We start from the raw sequence: 19,756 nt of genomic DNA on the forward strand, positions 1-19,756 counted from the left end.
CCCCTATAATTCAGCAAAGCTAGCCGGACAGTAGCGTATCAGTTTGTAAGGTAGATTTACGCATTGTTCATCGGTGAGCTCATTTTGAACCTTGTGTTCTGTGAGGTAATCCCAGAGAGATGCTGTCACAATGATTCCTTCCCTAGTTTGGCAGCAGTCTGTGCTCACGCTGGTTTGTTTTCTGTGGATAATGTAGCGACGCGGCGGCGTAAAGATTAAGTAAGGAACCAAGAGTGATGAGTCACTTTAGCAGATGTGGTTATTAGAGTGAGTACGTCCTGCCGATGCACCTCCAAGCAATCAGGTTTGCTATGTCTGTAGTCCTTAGAAACAATCACACACAAACAGAGACTTACTGCCAACAACAGACGCATGAAAACACACACTTGACTGTGAAGATGTCTTACTGGAAAATGACTAATAGGAATATTTAACACGTAATACAAATTGTTTTAAATCTCTCGGGTACAAACGAGTTTGGTCGTTACTCACTCCTGTTGTTCCCCTCCAGTCCTGTTGGTGGCGGTAATGCACCTCTAAGCTGGTTCTTCAAATATATATAATAAAAGAAGAATATCATCTCCCTTTGTATTTATGTTTACCGTAAGGCTGTGTCCAAATTCAGGGGCTGCATCCTTTGAAGGACGTTGTTACGGCTGATTGCGCCACAGCGGCGCGTAGAGGTTGTCCCATTTCGAAGGCTCCTTCAGATGCGGCCTCCTTTTCCCGGGCCATGAAGGATCCATCGGGTGCATCCTTCGTGGCCCAACGTAAGGCCAACGAGATGGCAGACTCTCAAGCAGCCGAGGAATACACTTTACATGTAAACGTTTTTGGTTTACACTCAATCAAATAGCTTCGGTACAAATGTTGGAAATAACTTAAGGGACCTTTAAACTTTAAATTGTCTTTAAAATAACAGCTTCAGTTATGTGACATTAGTTTTGTCAGCTAGTGACAATGTTACAATTTCATTCAGCAGACGCTTTTGTCCAAAGTGACGTACAACACAAGCAACGATCAAGAACAGGGGACACGATCTGTCTGCATTCCCGTGTGTGTGAGTGATTTATGCGCATGCGAAGGTTGGGAACTAAGTAAGGTAGCCAGCTATCTGCCTGTTGCTAGGCGACAGGAGTTGCGCTTTGTAACGCAAGGGTAAGGGACGGGAACAGCTGGTGACTCAAACAGGAAATCTTTCGTAGGCCAGACCGTCTCACTTCAGTTCGGCCTTCAGCGTCCACACAGGCTACGAATGACTCGTCCTTCTTAGCCTGCGTCCTTCGAAGGATGCAGCCCCTGAATTAAGACAGCGTAAGAAGACCTGGACATCTCTTTCAGAGTTCTTGCCTAGCTTATAAAAAGTGAACCAGAAGTAAAATCCATGAGAAGCAGCGATGGAAAGTTTGGTCACTCTATTCTAGAAATGCTGATTCACTTTACCTCCCCTCAGCCTGAGACCAAACCTGAGTCACCTGACTGCAACACTGAGCGGCAACAGCGAGTGTGCTTGTCGTTTTTGTGGACAGAGAAGCTCAAGAAAACACCGGAAGAATAAAATCAATATTTAGATCTATAAATTAAAAAAGGAAAATACTCAAACAAAAGTGAGCGACAAAATAAACAATAATTACATAAACAATTCTAGATAATGAGGTGAAAATATGACCTATTTCAGGTGTTGTCATATGTGTGTGCGTGTGTGCTTGTATGGAAAAATCATCGTGTGGAAACACTGTGGGGAAAAAAAAATCTGTGTTGAGTGGAAACACACTCATTAAGGTTGTTTGTGTAAGTATGTATGTGTGTGTGTGTGTGTGTGTGTGTGTGTGTGTGTGTGTGTGTGTGTGTGTGTGTGTGCGCGATGCCCCAGGGTTGTGCTCAGATGGTGTTTGCTCACTAACCTACACACACACATGCATAGTGCACACACTGCGTACGTCCCATGATGCACTTGTGTCCGTGCAGGCCCGATCAGGACAAACAGCTCGTGTGCTCCCTGGTCAATAATTACAGAGCTCAGGTCAGGGTGGAAAAGCAGCAGGTGGTATTTACCTGGTTCAAAGTCAGAATAGGAACGCTGAATATTGTGGAAATGTAGATTAATAGATGACATAATGGTGAGCTTGATTTGTAAATATAAAGTTAAAGCCACGATGTGTAGAATATTAAAGGTCCTAACTTTGGCACCCCCTAGTGGCAGCTAGTGTGTAACAGTTCTTACACAAACCTGTCTTCCTTTGTAACAAAGGACCGAGTTATATGAAACATTGCCTACTCTGCAGCTCCCTTTAGCTCTCACACAATTCTAATTAACCCCTGAGACTATGATGAATATTTCCAGATATATCTTTATTGATCTTGGCACAGACAGGCCATATTTGAAGGCTGATTGCATCACAGAAGGCTGTCCCAAATCGAAGGCTCCTTCAGATGTGGCCGACAAATGCGTCCTCTGTTTCCCCGGCCACGAAGGATCCATCGGGTGCATCCTTCGCGGCCCACTGTATCCCGAGATGCATTGCGCGGCAATTCAAACCAAATATCAGACTTTAAACGGCCGAGGAATACACTTTAAAATGTAAACGTTTTTGGTTTCAGCTCAATCAAATAGCTAGAGTTACACATGTTTATGAAAACGAAAGGGCCCTTGAAACAAATTATTTTTAAAATAAAGGTTAACTTACTCGACGTTAGTTATGCTAGCTAGTTAGCCCGTTAGCTACCTGTTGCTAGGCGACAGGGGCGGCGTTTGGTGACGCAAGGGCAGAACCGGCCGTCTCATTTCAGTTCGGCTTTAACGTCTACGCAGGCTGTGAATGACCCCAGGCCTCTGGATTGGGACGCAGTAATAGTGCTATAGTGTCAAAAAGAGTGTGCCAACAGGTCCCTGTGTCCCCTACTGATTATCTCAATGCTGTTCCTTTAAAAACGTTTTTTTGTTTATTACATCTTGCGTTATATTTTTGTAGATTGGGTCATCATTCCTGTCAGTTAGGATGATGTGCTCACCAAAGGAGCTGCTGAAAGAAAAGCGCAGTCGTATAATTAAACAGGTTATAAACTGATGTGATAGTTGAGCCCCATTATCTAAAGCACTACAGTTTTAAAAGGTTATTTAAAGTTTGTGAATGTTTGGCCTGCTGCATTTCAACTAACTTGGACATATTTTTAACCTCACATCAACGATCAATCATTAACTTTTGTCCTTTGAAAACTTTTTCTGGAAAAATAATATTTGTCAAACATCATTACTTTAATCACATCATAATATTATGTCATATAGTACGGAAGCCAAGAAGGGGCAATTAATTATGTCTTTGATTCTGCTATCTCCAGAGTTGGTATTTTAATTCCCTTATCTTGAGATAACAGAGCTCGTTCACTTTTTGTCTCGTTGTCTGTCTTTAGTCGAGGATTAAAAAATGTCTGACATCTAAAGATAAAGAAATGAAGTCGGACGGTTGCTCATGAGAAAGTGCAGCTGGACGAGTCTTTTCCTTAAATGTGGAGGACGGATCTGAACGTCGTCTCTCACAGAAAAACACGAAGGACTTTCAGCCTGTGTTCGACCTTCATTAAAGTTAAAGGGGAACAACTAGATTGTTGCTTTCTGTATGGCACACCAGATCTTTGATTAACATCATAAGTAATAACGTGTTGTTGTCTACGGAAGCCCTAAGCGGACATGCATCCATACATTTTATTTTGTTTTCCCGTGATAACGAGTAATTTACAGTTGTTTTCTTGAGATCTTGACTTACTTATCTTGTTATCTGGGCTTCCACAGTTTTCTCGTGATAACAGGTTGATTAAATTAATATCTTAATATAACAAAGCTTGTTTTCTTAATCTTAAAGTGCCGTTATCAGCTTCCATACTATGTATGGAAGCCCTAAGCGGATATGCATCCACACATTTAATTTACTCGGTTGTTTTCTTAAGAACTCGACTTACTTATCTCGTTATCTCGAGATAACAAAGCTGGTCGAGTTAACGGGATGATTTTCTGGTGATGTAGAAAACAGACCAACAGGCTGCTCACTGTGATGTCACAGAGCAGGACGGGCCATGCTGCCATCGCACACACTGATGTGGTAAGTGAAGCCTGTTTCTGTTTGTTTGGTGCTTTTTACGAGTTATGATCATCTGACGTTACGGCGGTGCAGCGGTGTTATCTCCAGATAACGAGATAAATAAGTCGAGATCTCGAGACAACAACCGTAAATTACTCATTATCTTTGGGAAAGCAGAGTAAATAAAATGTATGGATGCATGTCCGCTTAGGGCTTCCGTAGAAAAGGTATGACCTACAACAAGATTAATTATAATAAAGAATATTTTATGAATTATATAATATATATAGATAAACTGATCTTCCATAATAACCTCGTGTCTTCAGTCTCTGTGGCTTTAAAGTGTCTGCACGCTTGGCTCCTCTGTGTCCTGCTGTTATATTACAGACATGTCTGAGCTTGCTGTCGCCCTTCAACTCGCCCACGGCCTCTCCTCTTATGATGTGCTGTGACCTTTGACCCCGGGGAAAAGGTTTTCAAACTGTGAGGTGTAGAAGGGGAAGTGACATGAGGCACGGATGCTGCATGAGGTGACAGGTGCATCCTGAGGAGCTATTTAGTTACTGTCAGTCTGCTGATTTGGCTCTCTCACTCCTTCCCTCAGTCAAATCTGAACATTGAAACATTAAAAATAAACATATGAATTATAAAAACGTATATTATCTTCAGAGCTTGTACGTTCAGTTCATGAGTGTAGACGTAGACGGGAAGGTGTAAGAGCCTATCAAGAGAATAGAGACGCAGATAATCAGCGAGTTCACCCTGCAGAGGAGCTGAACTTCAGTCTGTAACAAGGACAGACCTTTGACAGGGCGACTGATTACTAATGAGGACAGAGTGCGACCAGTATTCTTAGCTTCATAGGTCTAGTATTTGATGCTATAAAAGGGGGCGTGGCCTCATGATTGACAGCTCTGTTGACAAATGGGGCTCCTGCAGCGTTCTGTTCCTGAGTGGCAGAGCAGAGACATAACTTTCCATAAGCGTGAATATCTGCTTCAGACCGACACAAGAAGCTGTTCTGCTGCAGACTGAGCCCACCTGAGGGCTCCAACACGGCGAGGACACCTGAGGGCTCCAACACAGCGAGGACACCTGAGGGCTCCAACACGGCGAGGACACCTGAGGGCTCCAACACGGCGAGGACACAAGGTGAAGGTGTGTTTAAGGTAAAGGGAAGGGGCGGGACGTCGATACTGCGGCACACACGAGCAAGATGGCAGCAGCCGCTCCAGAGGCCTTCACTTTGGTGCACTGAGAGGAGGTGGAGACACGTCGTCTATAATAATACAACTAACATAAATAACCTATTTCAACCACAACATTTTAATAAAGCCTTGTTAGTATTAAAGGAGTATAATTTAACTCTGTAAAAGTTTACTTCACACACTCTCAGTAAATACTGAGAAGTGTAGCTGTGTGGAGAAAGCTCAACACTGCTCCCACAGAGAATCAATCACTGCAGCTCTCACTGGCATTTTATTAGAGGAGCATATACACCCATACACTCTGTTCCCTCTGCTGTGCTCCCCGTACGCTGTGCTAACTGGATTAGCTGTGGAGCGGCAGCCCGCTGATGAATAGGCAGAAGTAGGTGTTAGGTAACGTGTTGGGGGTAGAGCGGGTCCTGGGCATCGATCATAATCATCACTGCACAGGGAGGTCTGCTCTGGATGCTGATGCTGGGCTGGGTGGCAGTCAGGTGTGGGGGGAGCGCTGGCTCGAGCTGAAAGAATGACCGCATGTTCATTTACTCTTAAGACCCTCAGAATGGACGTGTTGTAAGAGGTGGACGTATTGTCTGGGATGCCATCCATTCCTTTTTGGACCACTAGTCTGGATCTTCAGTTTGGCAATTTGTCCGTCGCCATCTTGTTTTTTCGAAGCCAGAAGAAGTGACCATATGAGGACAAAAGGTCAAATACACATGGCTTCTACTCTGGTTGACAGGAGCTGTGTCTGTGCTGCTAAAGTTTAGTATTTGGGCGTCGCCATCTTGGTTTTAGGAGTGACCATAGTTCCTCCTTCAGATGAGATGCAGCCGACAAATGTGTCCTCTGTTTCCCGGGCCGCGAAGGATGCATCAGGTGAATCCTTCGTGGCCCAACGTATCCCAAGATTCATTGCGTGCTAATTCAAACGATATAGCGGACTCTTAAGCGGCCGAGGAATACACTTCAACTCAACTTTAACTTCAACTCAATTGAATAGCTGCGATACAAATGTTAACAACAACTTTAAATTATCTTTAAAATAATAGGTTACGTGACGTTATTTATGTTAGCTAGTTAGCGAACTAGCTTCCTTTTGCTTAGCAAGATGCTAATATGAATTGGGAAGCTAATTTTGGCTCGTACGTCGCAGGCTTTAAATAAAATCTGCTAGCTGAAAAATGAACAGCCGACTACACCGAGTTTCTTTAGTGCAACTGAGTGCTAAGATATGTTCAAGGTCGCGGTGGTAGTGACTCATCAATCACAGGTAGCCATGCCTAAAAGCGTACTGTAGTTATCTTGGAACTAGAGATCTGTTGAGTTGCCCCCTGCTGGCCGCTAGGAAGATTGCATGTTTAAGGCACTTCTGTAATGGCTTCACTTTTAAAACCAAGAGACTACATTCACTTGTTACACTCAGGGGCGTTTTCACATTAGGTACGGTTGCCCCTACTCTCCTCTCCCCCGCTGGTCAGCGTTCACATTAATAATTTCGTCCGTACCCGACTACACACGGTAGGACTCCGAAGCAGAAGGTGGCGGTAATGCAGCTCAAAAACAAGGAGAAGAAGAAGAGTATCATCAACTACGTAATATCGTTGTCGTTCTCACCTACATTCCTATGCTATCAGCCGTGGCCGTGCAGTTCAGAGGACATACGCAGATTTCAGAGACATGATAAAAAGCAGTCCACTTCTGTGTTTTGGTACGGTTAGCTTTCACACCTGACGTGTACCGTACACATGAACCGTACTCGAGAGCACCTTTTCAAGTGGACCCGGATGTGGATCATGAATCGTGCTCGAGTACAGTGCACAGTGTTCACATAAACGACCTGGACTTTGGGGTCAAGTGTACTCGGATCCGGGCCCGGAAAGCCCCCATAGTCTATGTTCTGACACCACTATTATACAACATAAATCACTAATGTTTGCCTCAGCCAGGCAGGTAGCCTCAGGTTTTTACTCTCAAAATCAAAGCATGCACACAATTCAGAGCAGTCTGAATCTCTGCTCGACTTAAACATGTCTGTTTGAAGTTACACTTTAAAGACGGAGTAGCTTATATAAGGCCTGGTACATCATTCTGAACCCCTGAGCACACGTCTTATTATCAGTGATGTACAGCAGCCTTGGTCGAGGCTAAAATAAGCGGCCGGATAATTCACCTTCCCGCTGCGGCCCTGATTCTGTTTATTCTCGCCCATTCACAGATTTATTGAGTCAATTTCCTCGCTCACATAAACGCTGAGGCGCCGGCTGGCTGACTCTTCACCTCTGCGGCGGAAACGTGTCCCAGATTCTGCACATTATCCGGCTGGTCGGGCTCCGTCCTGATGTTAAAGCTCCTGATAGGCAGCGCGGAGCGTCTCAGACACAAGCTCTTCCAGAGGTGCAAAACAAGCGTGAAAACTCAATCCGAGTCCTCCTGAGTATCGATCTCAGGAGGCAGATGGAAATCAGTACTTTCTGAGTGGTGTGCAGTTCAGTCTGACACATTGGGAGGATATCTAGATGAGCTAAATGAAGCAGAGAACAGCTTTTCCACATCTGTTCCCTTCATTACGCTCCCTCCCCCCCGATCGCCGCTTTTCTTCTACATCTCATTTTTTGAGGTTTATTTTTAACCCACGTTTGGCTTTGAATAACTCACATCCTGAAATGGAAATTTGGGATGAACACAAAGGGAGCTTGGCTCCCTCACTGTCACCCCAAGAGGGAATAAGTGACTCATGTAACCTCAACAGAACCGACCGCAGCCTCACCGAGAGCAGAGGGAAGGAAAACAGAGGAAATGTGAAGCAAACAACCAGAAGTGCAGATTTATGCAGACACTCTCCCGTCTGTAAACATCTCCCTCTGCATGAACATCTCTGATCTGACTCTGCTTCTTCATTGTCGGTCCCGGAGTGATGAAAAGCACATGGCCTCTGCTTACATGTTCCCATTATAAAGTAATAACTTCCAAGCGCGGCTCGCGAGGCCCTAATCCAAATCTTGCAGAAGAGCAGGGCCATTAATCAAAGCGTTACACCCAGAAGGATTTTCTCCGGCTCGAGAAAGAGCAAATATAACTCTGTGTAAACAGACACGAGTGCCACAGTGTTTATACCCAATCAGAGGTTAGAGATGTAGCACGGCCTCGGTCTCTGCAGAACGGACGAATCTTTGTATCTTTAAACAGAAACTTAAAAACTTAATACCAGTTTAAAGCTGCAGTCATTTATCTTTGTGCCAGTAGGGGGCAGTGAAACACTGAAAACAACATGTTATACTGTAATAAGTTAGCATAAATTACTGCAGCAAACAGGAAGCAGAATAATAGAGTTCTTGTTTGTAACCACACGTTCCCATTTCGCATGATGCCCTGCGTCTGTCTGGATGCTACTGCTACGCAAGCTGCAGTCTGCACATGAGCAGTAGGGGCAGTGTAGAGGCAGAGGGGATGTGACAGGGTCAACACAGCAGCAGGGACAACAACGGCAGAAAGTTCTGAAGACAAGCTGATAGGCCAAGTCCACAATGATCCACATCTGTGCGATGTGTCGTTACCGCTGCACAGAGACAAACATGCCTGTCAAACAGCTGCAGACAGATAAGTTCTGTTTTAGAAGTCGACGTGGAAAACTGCAAAACTAAATGGAACACGTCCGGGAGCGTTACGTCCGTGCACGGAGGAACATGTTGGAGAGACGGAGCGGGGACGGAGCAGACGGTGTGTTCTGTCCACCATGTCTGTTGTTTTCATCCCGCACATACAGTAGTTGCATACGGCCTGAGCTCTCTGGTGCGCCCTCTAGAGGTATCCTGCAGTAACACGCTTAGTGCAGAGACAAGTATGTGAACGGATGCAGACGGATGTGTATGCGAATGCAAGGTTAAAAAGCAAATCAATATTTCAACACCAGGATTTTATTCTGGTAGTGTGGAGAGCAAACATACCACCAGAGCTGAAGCTGCTCTTATCAATATCTTTATATTAACGAGAGCACAACTCTGCACCAACTCTCACCAAGCCAGAGATTTCAACCTCTTACCTCTTAACGTATTTACACAGCAGCCATTTTCCTCTGACATCATCACTGTTCCAGTTTGTAAGTCATATAAAACAGCGGTTCTCAAACTTTTTTGGGCCAGGGACCCGTCACCGGGGAGAACGTTTTTCTAAGGACCTCAGAATCGTGACACTTAGATGCCCTTGGAACAATTTGTCAACCTAAATACTTCAGATCTGTTTCATAGAAATAAACAGAAAAACATTTCATCTGAATCATGTTAATACCACTTACATACCTTAAACAGAGGGTCAGAAAATTGACTCTAACAGGACGGCCGCAGGAACGGTTCGTGACCTGAGTGAGTCATTTCGTGACAGATTGACGTGACGTGTCACAATCATGTCAGTTTCTATTGGCCCAAAGCTAACGTGGTACAATATGCTTGTTTCATTGGTCCTCACCTGTAGACGAATGATTCAGCAGAATTTTGTAATTTACCATAAAGTCATTCTAATTATTTCGCGGACCCGCAAAGGCAAAGGATGGTGGAAAAACAAAGAAACATCAGCACATATTTCTTGTTCAAACAACATATCTGATTACGCTCTAGCTTCCTTTTAGACTTTTGCAATCACAGGTTATAAATCAGACAATGCGCATGCAATTTAGTGGTATCTCTGCAGCTGTGGTCTCGATCGGCCTTGAAATACTTGCCAGTACCATCTTCTTTCCTGACAACACTTGTGTCCAAGAAGAGAGCAGGACCTTCACAAAGTGGCCCTTCACAGAGACACAGAAGCATCCACTCAGAGTCTCTACTTGTTCTCCTTTCTTTAGCAGCTATGTGCTAATTTTGTTCTTCTTGTTTGGTGTGCAACCGAAGGACTCTAAAACACTCCTGAGAGCTTAAGAGGACTTAACTGTAACAGGTTTCGTGCAGCACGTGATCTTTAGATGTCTTAAATATTGACTGGAGCAGCTTTAAACTGGAGCTACGCTGTGGTTCGGTCGCTCAGCTGGTAATTGCAGAGCTTTCAGTCAATTTGAGTCTAAGCTGTCGACCTTCTGATGTTCTAATGACGGTAAACTAATAATATGTTCCAGAGATTTAGTGGCAAAGACTTCACTTCATGTCCAACAAACCCTCTAATTCCTCCACCGTGCACACATCCAGACTCTGAGCTTAACCAGCCCTGCTCGCTGCATGCCATCCACGTCCCCACATCGTTTAAAAAGAACTCTGCAAATAAACATCTCTGATCCTCGGTGCTGAAAACAAAGCGAAAAGGCCCCTCGAGATATTTACACTGTTCTGATCTGCAGGCCAGATTACAGAGCGAGGAGCGAGCGCAGAGAAGAAGGAGGCCTTATATAGTCAGGACAAACTCATCCTCCGGCTCAGGTAGCAAGAAGCTGGGGATGCAGAGAAGTCTGAAGGAGATAGCTGCAGAAATGTGGAGTATTCTGTGTGTGAGAGAGGAAGAATCTGAGAGGACAAACGCACACAAAACTGACCAGACGGCTCGCAAACATCTCCGCTTCTCTCAGCTGAACCGGCCAATCCCAATAGTCCGATCTCAAAGGTCAAAGGTGAGGAGGAACTGGCTCAGATTCAGCCCACGAGTCCCATGACCTCGATGGGACTGGTGCCGAGCGATGCCGGACTGTGGGACCTAAGCCGACTTCCTTTTTTTCTTAAAGTGACGGAACGTGTTTGTTTATGTTTTGCTCGGTGGGCGGCACGTAAAATGTCATCCGAGAGGAGGAGGGGTCGCCAAAGTGTGAGAGCTGACACGCTCAGTCTGCCGCTCGTTTAATGAACTCTGGGAATAAAAGGTTCGGGTGAAAGTGGAGGGAAAACAAACTCTGCCATCAAGTCCTCTTTAAGTTTGCCAGCAGCTGTGTGGTGCAAAAGTCTCACTCACAGGAATCACACTCACATTGTTCCAATTACAGTAACAGGTCTCAAATAACACGCACACTCGCCCACGCAAAATCACTCCTCGCTTCATCACTCGTCCTCACACACACATGGGAAACTCCGTCATGGATAGCTGTGGTTGCGGTCTGTCTATTTCGCAGCCCCCATCCCCGCTCCAGTTTCGTACTCACCCCATGGCGGCGGTGGAAATTAGTCCTTCAGACTGTGCTGGGCGACCTCAGCGCGCACACTCATGCACCCGCTCTGATGGAGTCTAACAAGGGGGTTTCCTCCTCTGGTTTCTCCCCCCCGCTCGGCCTCCTTCCCCTGGCTTTAGCGGTGTCCTTTTTTGGAACTGGAGCGGGCAAGAGAAAATAAAACCAGTGTTAGAAAGAGAGAACGGAAAGCAGAGACGGGATCATAATAATTGCTCCCCGTGTGTCCCACACTGGGGACCCTGGCAGCCTCCAGTGATACAACACTCTCCGTCCAATCATCCGTCTTTCTCCCCTCCCTCCTCCTTCTCCTCCTCCTCCTCCTCCTCGACATGCTTGGAGACTGTGCAGGCCTGCAGGGACGCTGTCCAGACGGGGACACCCCCCTTCCTCCTCCCTGTCTCTCACTCATTCTCCTCATTTCACAGACTGGTCATTTAACTAATGTGATTGCTTCATGTTTTCAAGAACGAGGAGACAGAGTAGATGAGTTCAAACCCAAGGGTCGGACTCTTCTCCAGCTCTGCCACCAACTTAAACACTCACCTTGCATCCCAGGTGTACAATAGTCCCACATTAGAGACTACACTGAAAACAAGAAGGACTCTGGTGGCAAACCCTCAGGGCAAGGGAGGACACAGTTGGGAGAAGTAAACTTAGTTTTCATAAGCTTTCTAAGTTAATAGAACTTTAAAACCTCATGGTTGCACCTGTGTGTGCACACATAAGCTGTGTCTCATTTCAGCATCCTCTGAAGGACGCGGTCTGCGGAGGATGAGTCATTCGTAGCCTGTGTAGATGCTAAGGGCGAACTGAAATGAGACGGTCTGGTCTACGGAGATTGCCTGTTTGCGTCACCAAACACGGCTCTTGTCGCCTAGCAACAGGTAGCTAGCAGGCTAACTAGCTATCATAACTAACGCCAGGTAACTTAACCTATTATCTAAAAGCTGTGTCCGAAATCAGGGGCTGCATCCTTCGAAGGTCGTATCTGAAGGTCGATTTCGTCACAGCGGCGCGTCGAAGGCTGTCCCATTTCGAAGGCTCCTTCAGATGCGGCCGACAACGCGTCCTCCTTTTCCCGGGCCGTGAAGGATCCATCGGGTTCGCAGCTGTTTCACTTCTGTTTCTGGTTGCACAAAAAGGATCTTACTCTTTAAAAAAAGGACGATCATTTCCGTAATGTTGTCGGACACCTGGAGGAACAATCTGAGCCTGTCAGTGGCAAAAAAACGAGCACATTTAGTGGACGTACTATGACCCAGGGGATGTTGCATCCACTGCAGCCGTATCATGGTTACATTGCTTTTCTTCCTATGAGTCATTTCGACACCCACATTCGTAAAAAAAGGGCCCAGTTTTAAAATGTCCAAACATCTCCTTTACATCGTGCGTCCTATGAGGCGACAGTCCTCGATGTGGCGTCCCCAGGCTCGACGTCCACCCTCGGCCCTTTGCAGCATGTCATCCCCGCTCTCTCTTACCCTGTGTCCCACACGTCCCACTGTCCTCTCTCTCTCAAATGAAGTCATAAAAAGCCAAATAAATAAATAAAAAACATCAAAACAATGACAAAACTACCAGGTTTTAACATCACGAAAGGGGTTGCTGTTAGTGATGAATTATCCCCTAATTTTGCAGTTAAACAATAATCATCTTTCAGTCTGATAAATCCTCTGGACACTGCTCAGCACCAAGAGAGAGACAGAATTAGCAGCTAGCTTAGCTGAACGTAGCTGAGCATTTAGCTGCTTCAGATCAGAAGATATTCAGCCATTCCGACTTCAAAGATGTAGTGTCTATAGCTAGTTTCTGCTGCCCCCTAGTGGCCAAAAAGTCTGTTGGTGCAGGTTTGATTTCTCATCCCCTGTGGATCGATACTATAGGCAGAGTCATACTAGGTAAGAAATCCGGCTATACAAGAGACGTTAAGCTACCTTAACACCTAACCTACCTAACACCTGCTATGGTTTGCTTTAAGGCATTACAAGGCCTGCTGCAGGAATCAGGACAGGTGACAGTGTCCGCTCTGCTGAACAGGTCCAGGACAAAGCGCGCTCAGTCCTCATCTCTTCAGATCTGCATTCTGTGTGTGTAACGGAGTGTGTGTTCACATGTCATTGGTGTGTCCAGCATGCATCTATCTCTGCTTTCAAGTGTGTAAATATGTGTGTCCGTCCAGGTGTGTGTGCGTGGCCACCTGCTGCGATGGATGGGTCCATTCAGGCTTTGTTCTCAGCAGATTAAAGAGCTGCTTCAAAGGTCAGCGAGGGTTCACACAGGAAACGCTCTCAGGCTGGACGGGAAGCGAACCGACGCTCTTTTCAGGTCATTCACAAAACGCGGCTTCAGTTCAGCGGGGATGAAACAGCTGGTCTCTTTTCACTGTTCTCCCCTTTAACAACTGGCTGACGGTGAGCTGTTTGAAGCGTTACATCTCTATTGATGTATCTGATCATCTCATGTTTTACAGTATCAACCTATTTTCTAATCGATATTTAATCTTTCCTCTGAATGATGAAATGATGAAGGATGAAAAAGATCTAATAATTAGAATCATCTATTTAACTTAATATCCATGTTATTGTTTATCGTCTATTATCTCTTTAAAGAGTTAATCTTATATTTAAGAGCATAAAATCAGTAGGAACACAGATTGATGGGAAACAAACTGTCGCACTTGGTTTTTAGTCCCATCAATTCAACTGATATCATATTGTTTAATATTTTACTTTTATCCGTCATTGTTGTTGCAGCAAAATAAGACTGTATGCCTTTTAAGCGTTCATATTAGACATGGGAACTGTATAAAGTTTGATAAGTATATCAAAACATAGTAAATTCATACTAGCAGGAGCAAGCTAACATGCAAACACAAGCAAAGCTAATAAATTTAGCATGCTAAATAATTACCTGGGAGTAACCAGGTACCTGCGGTTGGCCCCAAATCCTCAGGGACTCATACCGGGGCTTCATAGGGAGCCTCATGACAGGACAGGAGGCTGTAAGGCGCTGGAGAGGGTGGTGCGCGCGGCCTGGCACGCGAGCGGGGGTGAGCTGCCAAGCCTGCAGGAGGTGTACTCCCAGCGGTGCCTCGGGCCTGTTCTCCCTGCTGCCCTCAGGTCGGAGGTACAGGTCCCTGAAGGCACCACGCCAGCAGCTTGAGGGACAGCTTCTTCCACCAGGTCATAAAACTTTCAAATAAAACTTCATAATCACTACAAGTGCAATTCAACCCCTTTGTGCAATACCCACACGTGAATGTGCAATACCTATAGTGAATGTATATTTCCAATGTATATTTTCAACAGTGACTAAAATTAGGATTATTTTATCTGGACCTCCTCCATCCCTACACCCCATCCTGGAGTCTGCGGTAACCTTGGATACAGGCCTGCTCTCCGTCCCTCACTCTAACCTCCCTCTGGAAGTCTCTGCCTACAGAGATCCGCGACACCGCCTCCCTGGACATCTTTAAAAACACCCTCAAAACACACCTGTTCACTGTTCACATTTGTTCTGTTGTCTGTTCATTATTTACTCTGTAAAGCAGCCTTGGGTCCCTTGAAAGGCGCTATATAAGTCTAACTTATTATTATTATTATTATTTATATAAAATGAAGGCTGTACAGGCCGCTGCAGGGTGCTGCAGAGGTTAGCACTTTCACCTCACAGCTTGAAGGTTCCTGGTTCTAATCCCAGATCAGACGACGAGATGCTCGTTAGGTTCATTGGTGACTTGGACTTGACCTGGAGTTTAGGTGAGATTTGGCTGTGCTGTGTCATACATGAAGGGCTTTGTTGAATGTCCAGTGCCTGCAGACCATCCCCCTGTCACGTCGTCAAGAGCATCATTTCCTGTTAATGGTTTTGGCGTGCTGGGTGAAGCTCGGCCAGAGTTTAGTCTGAGGTACAGAGCGCAGTGGAGACGCTGCTATCAGCAGACTGGGAAGCGGCGGACTCTGCCAGCAGAGCTGTGGTTCATTCTGACCACATGAGATTAGATTAACACGACTCTGCAGAATATGGAATGTGACGGGAAATGAGACTCAATCAGGATGTCATTAGAAGAAGACTGTAATCACTAACAAAAGACACTTCAGATAAACAAATTAGCACAGAACTATCTGCTCTCTAAAACAAGTCCTCACGAGCCAGAATTAGCATCACAGTAACCGTGAGTTAAGGATGCACCTGCTAACCAAGCTAGGGCTAGCTTTTATTGTTCACTTAGCCCAGGGGTCTCCAACAGGTAGCTCGCCAAGAGGTTCACAGACTCTGTACGAAAATCAGACGACAATGAATGCACCTTGAAATCCTCTTTTCACTTCAATTCAATCAAACACACAGATGTCCCGCCCCCTCCAATACTAAATAATAGGATAGGCCTGTCAATCAGCTGTCAATAAAAAACGGTGATGCTCCTGGCAAGTTTGTCAACGTCTGAACCGAACCAATAACAGCAATTTTGCCGCAACCTCCATCGGCAGGTCGGGTCAGTCACGCTGTATGCTTGTTGAGCTAAAGTGAGGAGCTCGGTGCTGTTAGCCTGTTAGCCAGATTTATGATGGACAGTGAAGGTGGCCACGCCAAGAAGAAGAGGGACACATGCTGTTTTCACAGGGAGGGGGAAAGAGGAGATTTTATCGTACCAACGTTTCAGAATCAACAGGGGGCGCCACCAGCAATTACAGCAGTGTAATGCAAGTAGCTCTTGGCCACTTCTAACCCCTTTATCCTCTTAAGCTCCACCCTCTTGTCCAAATATGGGCTGCGGTCAAAAAGTCCCAAAAAATAACTTATGTCCTCTCCTAACCACTTTTCCTTGACCTCATGACATTTCTCATCGAGGTCAAAGGAAAGGTGTGAGGAGACTTCAAAAGGAGTAAGGAAAAGAGAATCCGACTTACATGGCACGTGGTAGTAAAAAACTACAATCTACCAATGATGGACTACAAAGAGTGTATCTATCACCCGGTGCTTTCTTACCATGTTGTTTTATGCAGTCATTAAAACGCGGACAACTCATGTTGATGCATGTTTTTGTGACCGGTGCGTCACTTTAAAAGTTGCTGCTGCAAGGAATTGTGGGTCATTATTTTCTCATCTCCTTTGGTAAAGGATGGTCCAGTGATTCCTGCTGAAGGAGACAATAAAGGAAGCATTGAAGCTCCTTTCCTTATCCTTAACAGAATTTAAACCGCTCCTATCATGGCTGACACTTTAAACACGTCTGTGTCGTTTCACTCCGTTAGGAACCTTCCTAACCTAAAAGGACTATCTGACTGCAGCCACGGCCTCTTGTGGTTCCAAAAATCCAAGATGGCGTCGGCCAAAAGGTGAAACTCCAGGCTTCAAACCAACGGGTGGTGTCACGGTGGCTACGTCCACTTCTTATATACAATCTGTGATTAGCATGTTGGCATTGTCACCACTGTTAAAATTTCACAGAGCTGCTAGCATTGCTTAAAATTGCTTATTGTTGTTGCTCTCAAGTTTCACTATATATTCATTATCAGCATCTATAATTATAAGATTAATCTCTGTTCACATCACACCTGTTCCACCCTCTCCTTCCCTCCACTCTGGCTCCCTGCATTTTACCCATCCAGAGTTTTGATTGGTGATCTGATATAAAATCATCAGAGCAGATAAACGCTGCACTCTTCTCCTCCACATTTTATTGGACTTTTTCCATCTGATGCGTCTCATTTCACGGACAGACGGCCGACACATTCAGATCTTCATCTGCCTGCTTAGCATTCGAATCACACATCAGTGCTCGGCTTCTTTAAACGCTCTGCCGACCTCTCGCCCCGTCCTGCCTGAATGTCCTGCTTCAGTCTGATTCATTCATTTATGTCGACACTCTTACTTACTTTATTTGTCCCTCGATTTCTTCACTGACTTCTTGTAATGCTTTCCAAGAGACGAACTCTTGATCATCTGTTTCAGTGTTCTTCTTCTAACCTCTGATTTCTGGGAGCGATGATAACACTTCTGTAAGTTATATACTTTGCTATTTAAAACTAGCTGACTGAATCAGGAGGTGAGATCATCAGTTTGTTGGGACAGATTTTGTGGGTGTCAGGATCCCGTCTTATTGCCACTTTTGAAGTTGCTTATAAGAACATAGTTCTGGGTTATTTACCCTGTTTGTAGAGCATCTCACATCACAGCTGCTTTAAGGCGTCCTCCTTTTGTTTCCTGGCAGACACAGGTGACGAAGCGGCTCCTTCACACACAGGTTAAAGGTGAGGATGTTGTATACAGTCCGTGCAGTGCTCCTGGGTCTGGTTGCTTTCACTGTTCTGATTAAATAAACATGAATTAAACTAAGCGTGTGTGACTCTTGAATCCGTCTAGTTAATCACACAGCCACAGTCACTGGAAGCCACCACTCACTCTGTGTTTATGTGTCACAAAAATTCAGTCCAATCGGACACGTTTGTTATATTTTCAGAGCTCCCAGTTAGTCCTGAAAAAGAACTCCTTTAAAGAAGCAGCATGGGAGATGAAGAGGCTGGACAATGCTGCCATCTAGTGGCCATCGCTAAAATCATTTTGTATAATCATGCAGAAACACCGTGCGCTGCTTTTGGCTCTTCAAAATCAACAATCCTGCAGGCCTTTTAAATCATTTCTGCTAAACTTAATGAACTAAAAACAGCTGAAAAACATTCTTAAAAGGCTTAAATAGGATTAAGAGACAAAAAATAATCCCCTGTGATCCACTAAAGTCGTCTCTAAAAGACAGAGGCAGCAATACTGAGACAAAGAGGCCAGCGTGCAGGATGAAACACGTGTTGCGGTTGGATTCACCCATAATCCTTCATCAACAAAGTTTTGGTGTGTTCTTTTAGGCGTTAGAGCCTGATTACTTTGGAACAATTAGAAAAAGTAATTAATGTACCTGAGTCGCTGTCTGTGCTTGTTAATGCCGCTCCCCGTCTGCATTGGGAGTGGAAAACCATCCGGGCGTACAGACACCTTTTTGTGGTCATTTATAACAAGTTGAAGGTGAGGTGAGCCGACAGCTGAACATCAAACATCTTACATTAGAAACAAAACAAAATGTATCACTGTACGAACTTTGTGCACGCGCTGGATATTTGTTTTCCAGGGTTGTGACCAAACATCAGATTGAAGCACAGCAGCAGAAAGGACAGTTGTGTTAGGGGTCGTTCACACCTGGTATCAACATGTGGTTTTCGTAATCGGATCACAAGTGGACTTAACTACAGGTGGGAACACACCGAGGACGCATTCAGATCCGATCACTCAGGCCTGGGTCACATTAAACACCGCCCACTCTCCCCTGTATCCACAACAACGATCACGTGGATACAGCTGACCACTCGCCTTTTAACCCTTCTCCACCGTGTCCCTTAAAAATGTTATTTTTATTGATTTCTCATGTCACTTCAAGCTTGTCAGGACGTAGACATCACAGAAGGGTGTGCACAGGCTGTACTCATTCAGTGAGAGAGAGACTGCATTCATGTTTTTAATACGGGACGATCCCGAACCGACGAGAGGGAAACACGGCGTGGGTCGGTGATATGATCCTCGAGCTGTTGATCACAGTTTAAGTATAAATTCAGTGACGGTCAGCAGATCAAACTGTAGTCACAAACTTGATGCACCATCATCGTATGTAGTTGATATGGATGATGTGTTCGCGAAAAGTTACCTATTTATACGTCCAGCAGACACAGAGCAACAAACAGTTCAGTTTGAGTCATGTTTGTGTCCAACATTCAGACTTCTTTTACTTCTGCTTCGGTCTCCATCAACTTCTGAAAAACGACTCTCTTTATCAGATATATTCTCCAGCTAGCTACTGACACCCCTTTCCCACCAAAATTGGCACAATGACGCAAGTTTTCGGACCCGGGAAGACCCGCTTATAGATGCCGATTGTCTCTTTTCCCATTGCCAGTGAAGTATCCTCCTGTCCTCCTTTCTGCTGCATCACTGTCTGACGTCACAAACGCTCCGTAGACAGGGTTAGTAACCAGTGAAGGTGTTACGGTGGTTAGGTCTTTATTGTATCTGTTACTCATTCAGTCTGTGTATCAAACTCTGTGCCGACAAATTTGGAACAATGTTTGAGCGCTGCTCGGATGGAGACGGGCGGAGTTTGTAGCTGAGATGACGAGGAGTCGCAGAAGTTACCGACGGAGCATAGCATCGTCCACTCGGGTTTTGTGTTCCCATCAATGCCGATTGGAGCCGAGGCGATAATTACCCAGGTCTACTGCAGAGTCATTTGGATTGTTACCTTTCCCAGTAAGCAAAAAAGCTGTGTGTTAGCAGGTTTTTTGACCAAT

At 45.2% G+C, this 19,756-nt stretch overlaps 1 protein-coding gene across 2 annotated transcripts in view; it reads right to left on the minus strand.

The window, feature by feature from the left end:
• The window catches only part of pde5ab (phosphodiesterase 5A, cGMP-specific, b), an 80,723-nt gene extending 69,266 nt beyond the window's left edge, over nucleotides 1-11,457 (minus strand). The window contains exon 1 of one of the 2 annotated variants that reach the window (XM_069672219.1): nucleotides 11,400-11,457. In XM_069672219.1, the coding sequence (XP_069528320.1) occupies nucleotides 11,400-11,404 (5 nt within the window). In that variant the 5' untranslated portion in view covers nucleotides 11,405-11,457. Of the gene's footprint in view, nucleotides 1-10,802; nucleotides 10,918-11,399 lie in introns of those variants that run through there. The other variant, XM_069672220.1, reaches the window with a different exon arrangement.
• Between the last annotated feature and the right edge of the window lie 8,299 nt (nucleotides 11,458-19,756).

This window comes from Semicossyphus pulcher, unplaced genomic scaffold (assembly GCF_022749685.1).
Source record: "Semicossyphus pulcher isolate SPU_LCO1_2020_fin unplaced genomic scaffold, fSemPul1.0.p SCAF_21, whole genome shotgun sequence".
NCBI lineage: Eukaryota > Metazoa > Chordata > Actinopteri > Labriformes > Labridae > Semicossyphus > Semicossyphus pulcher.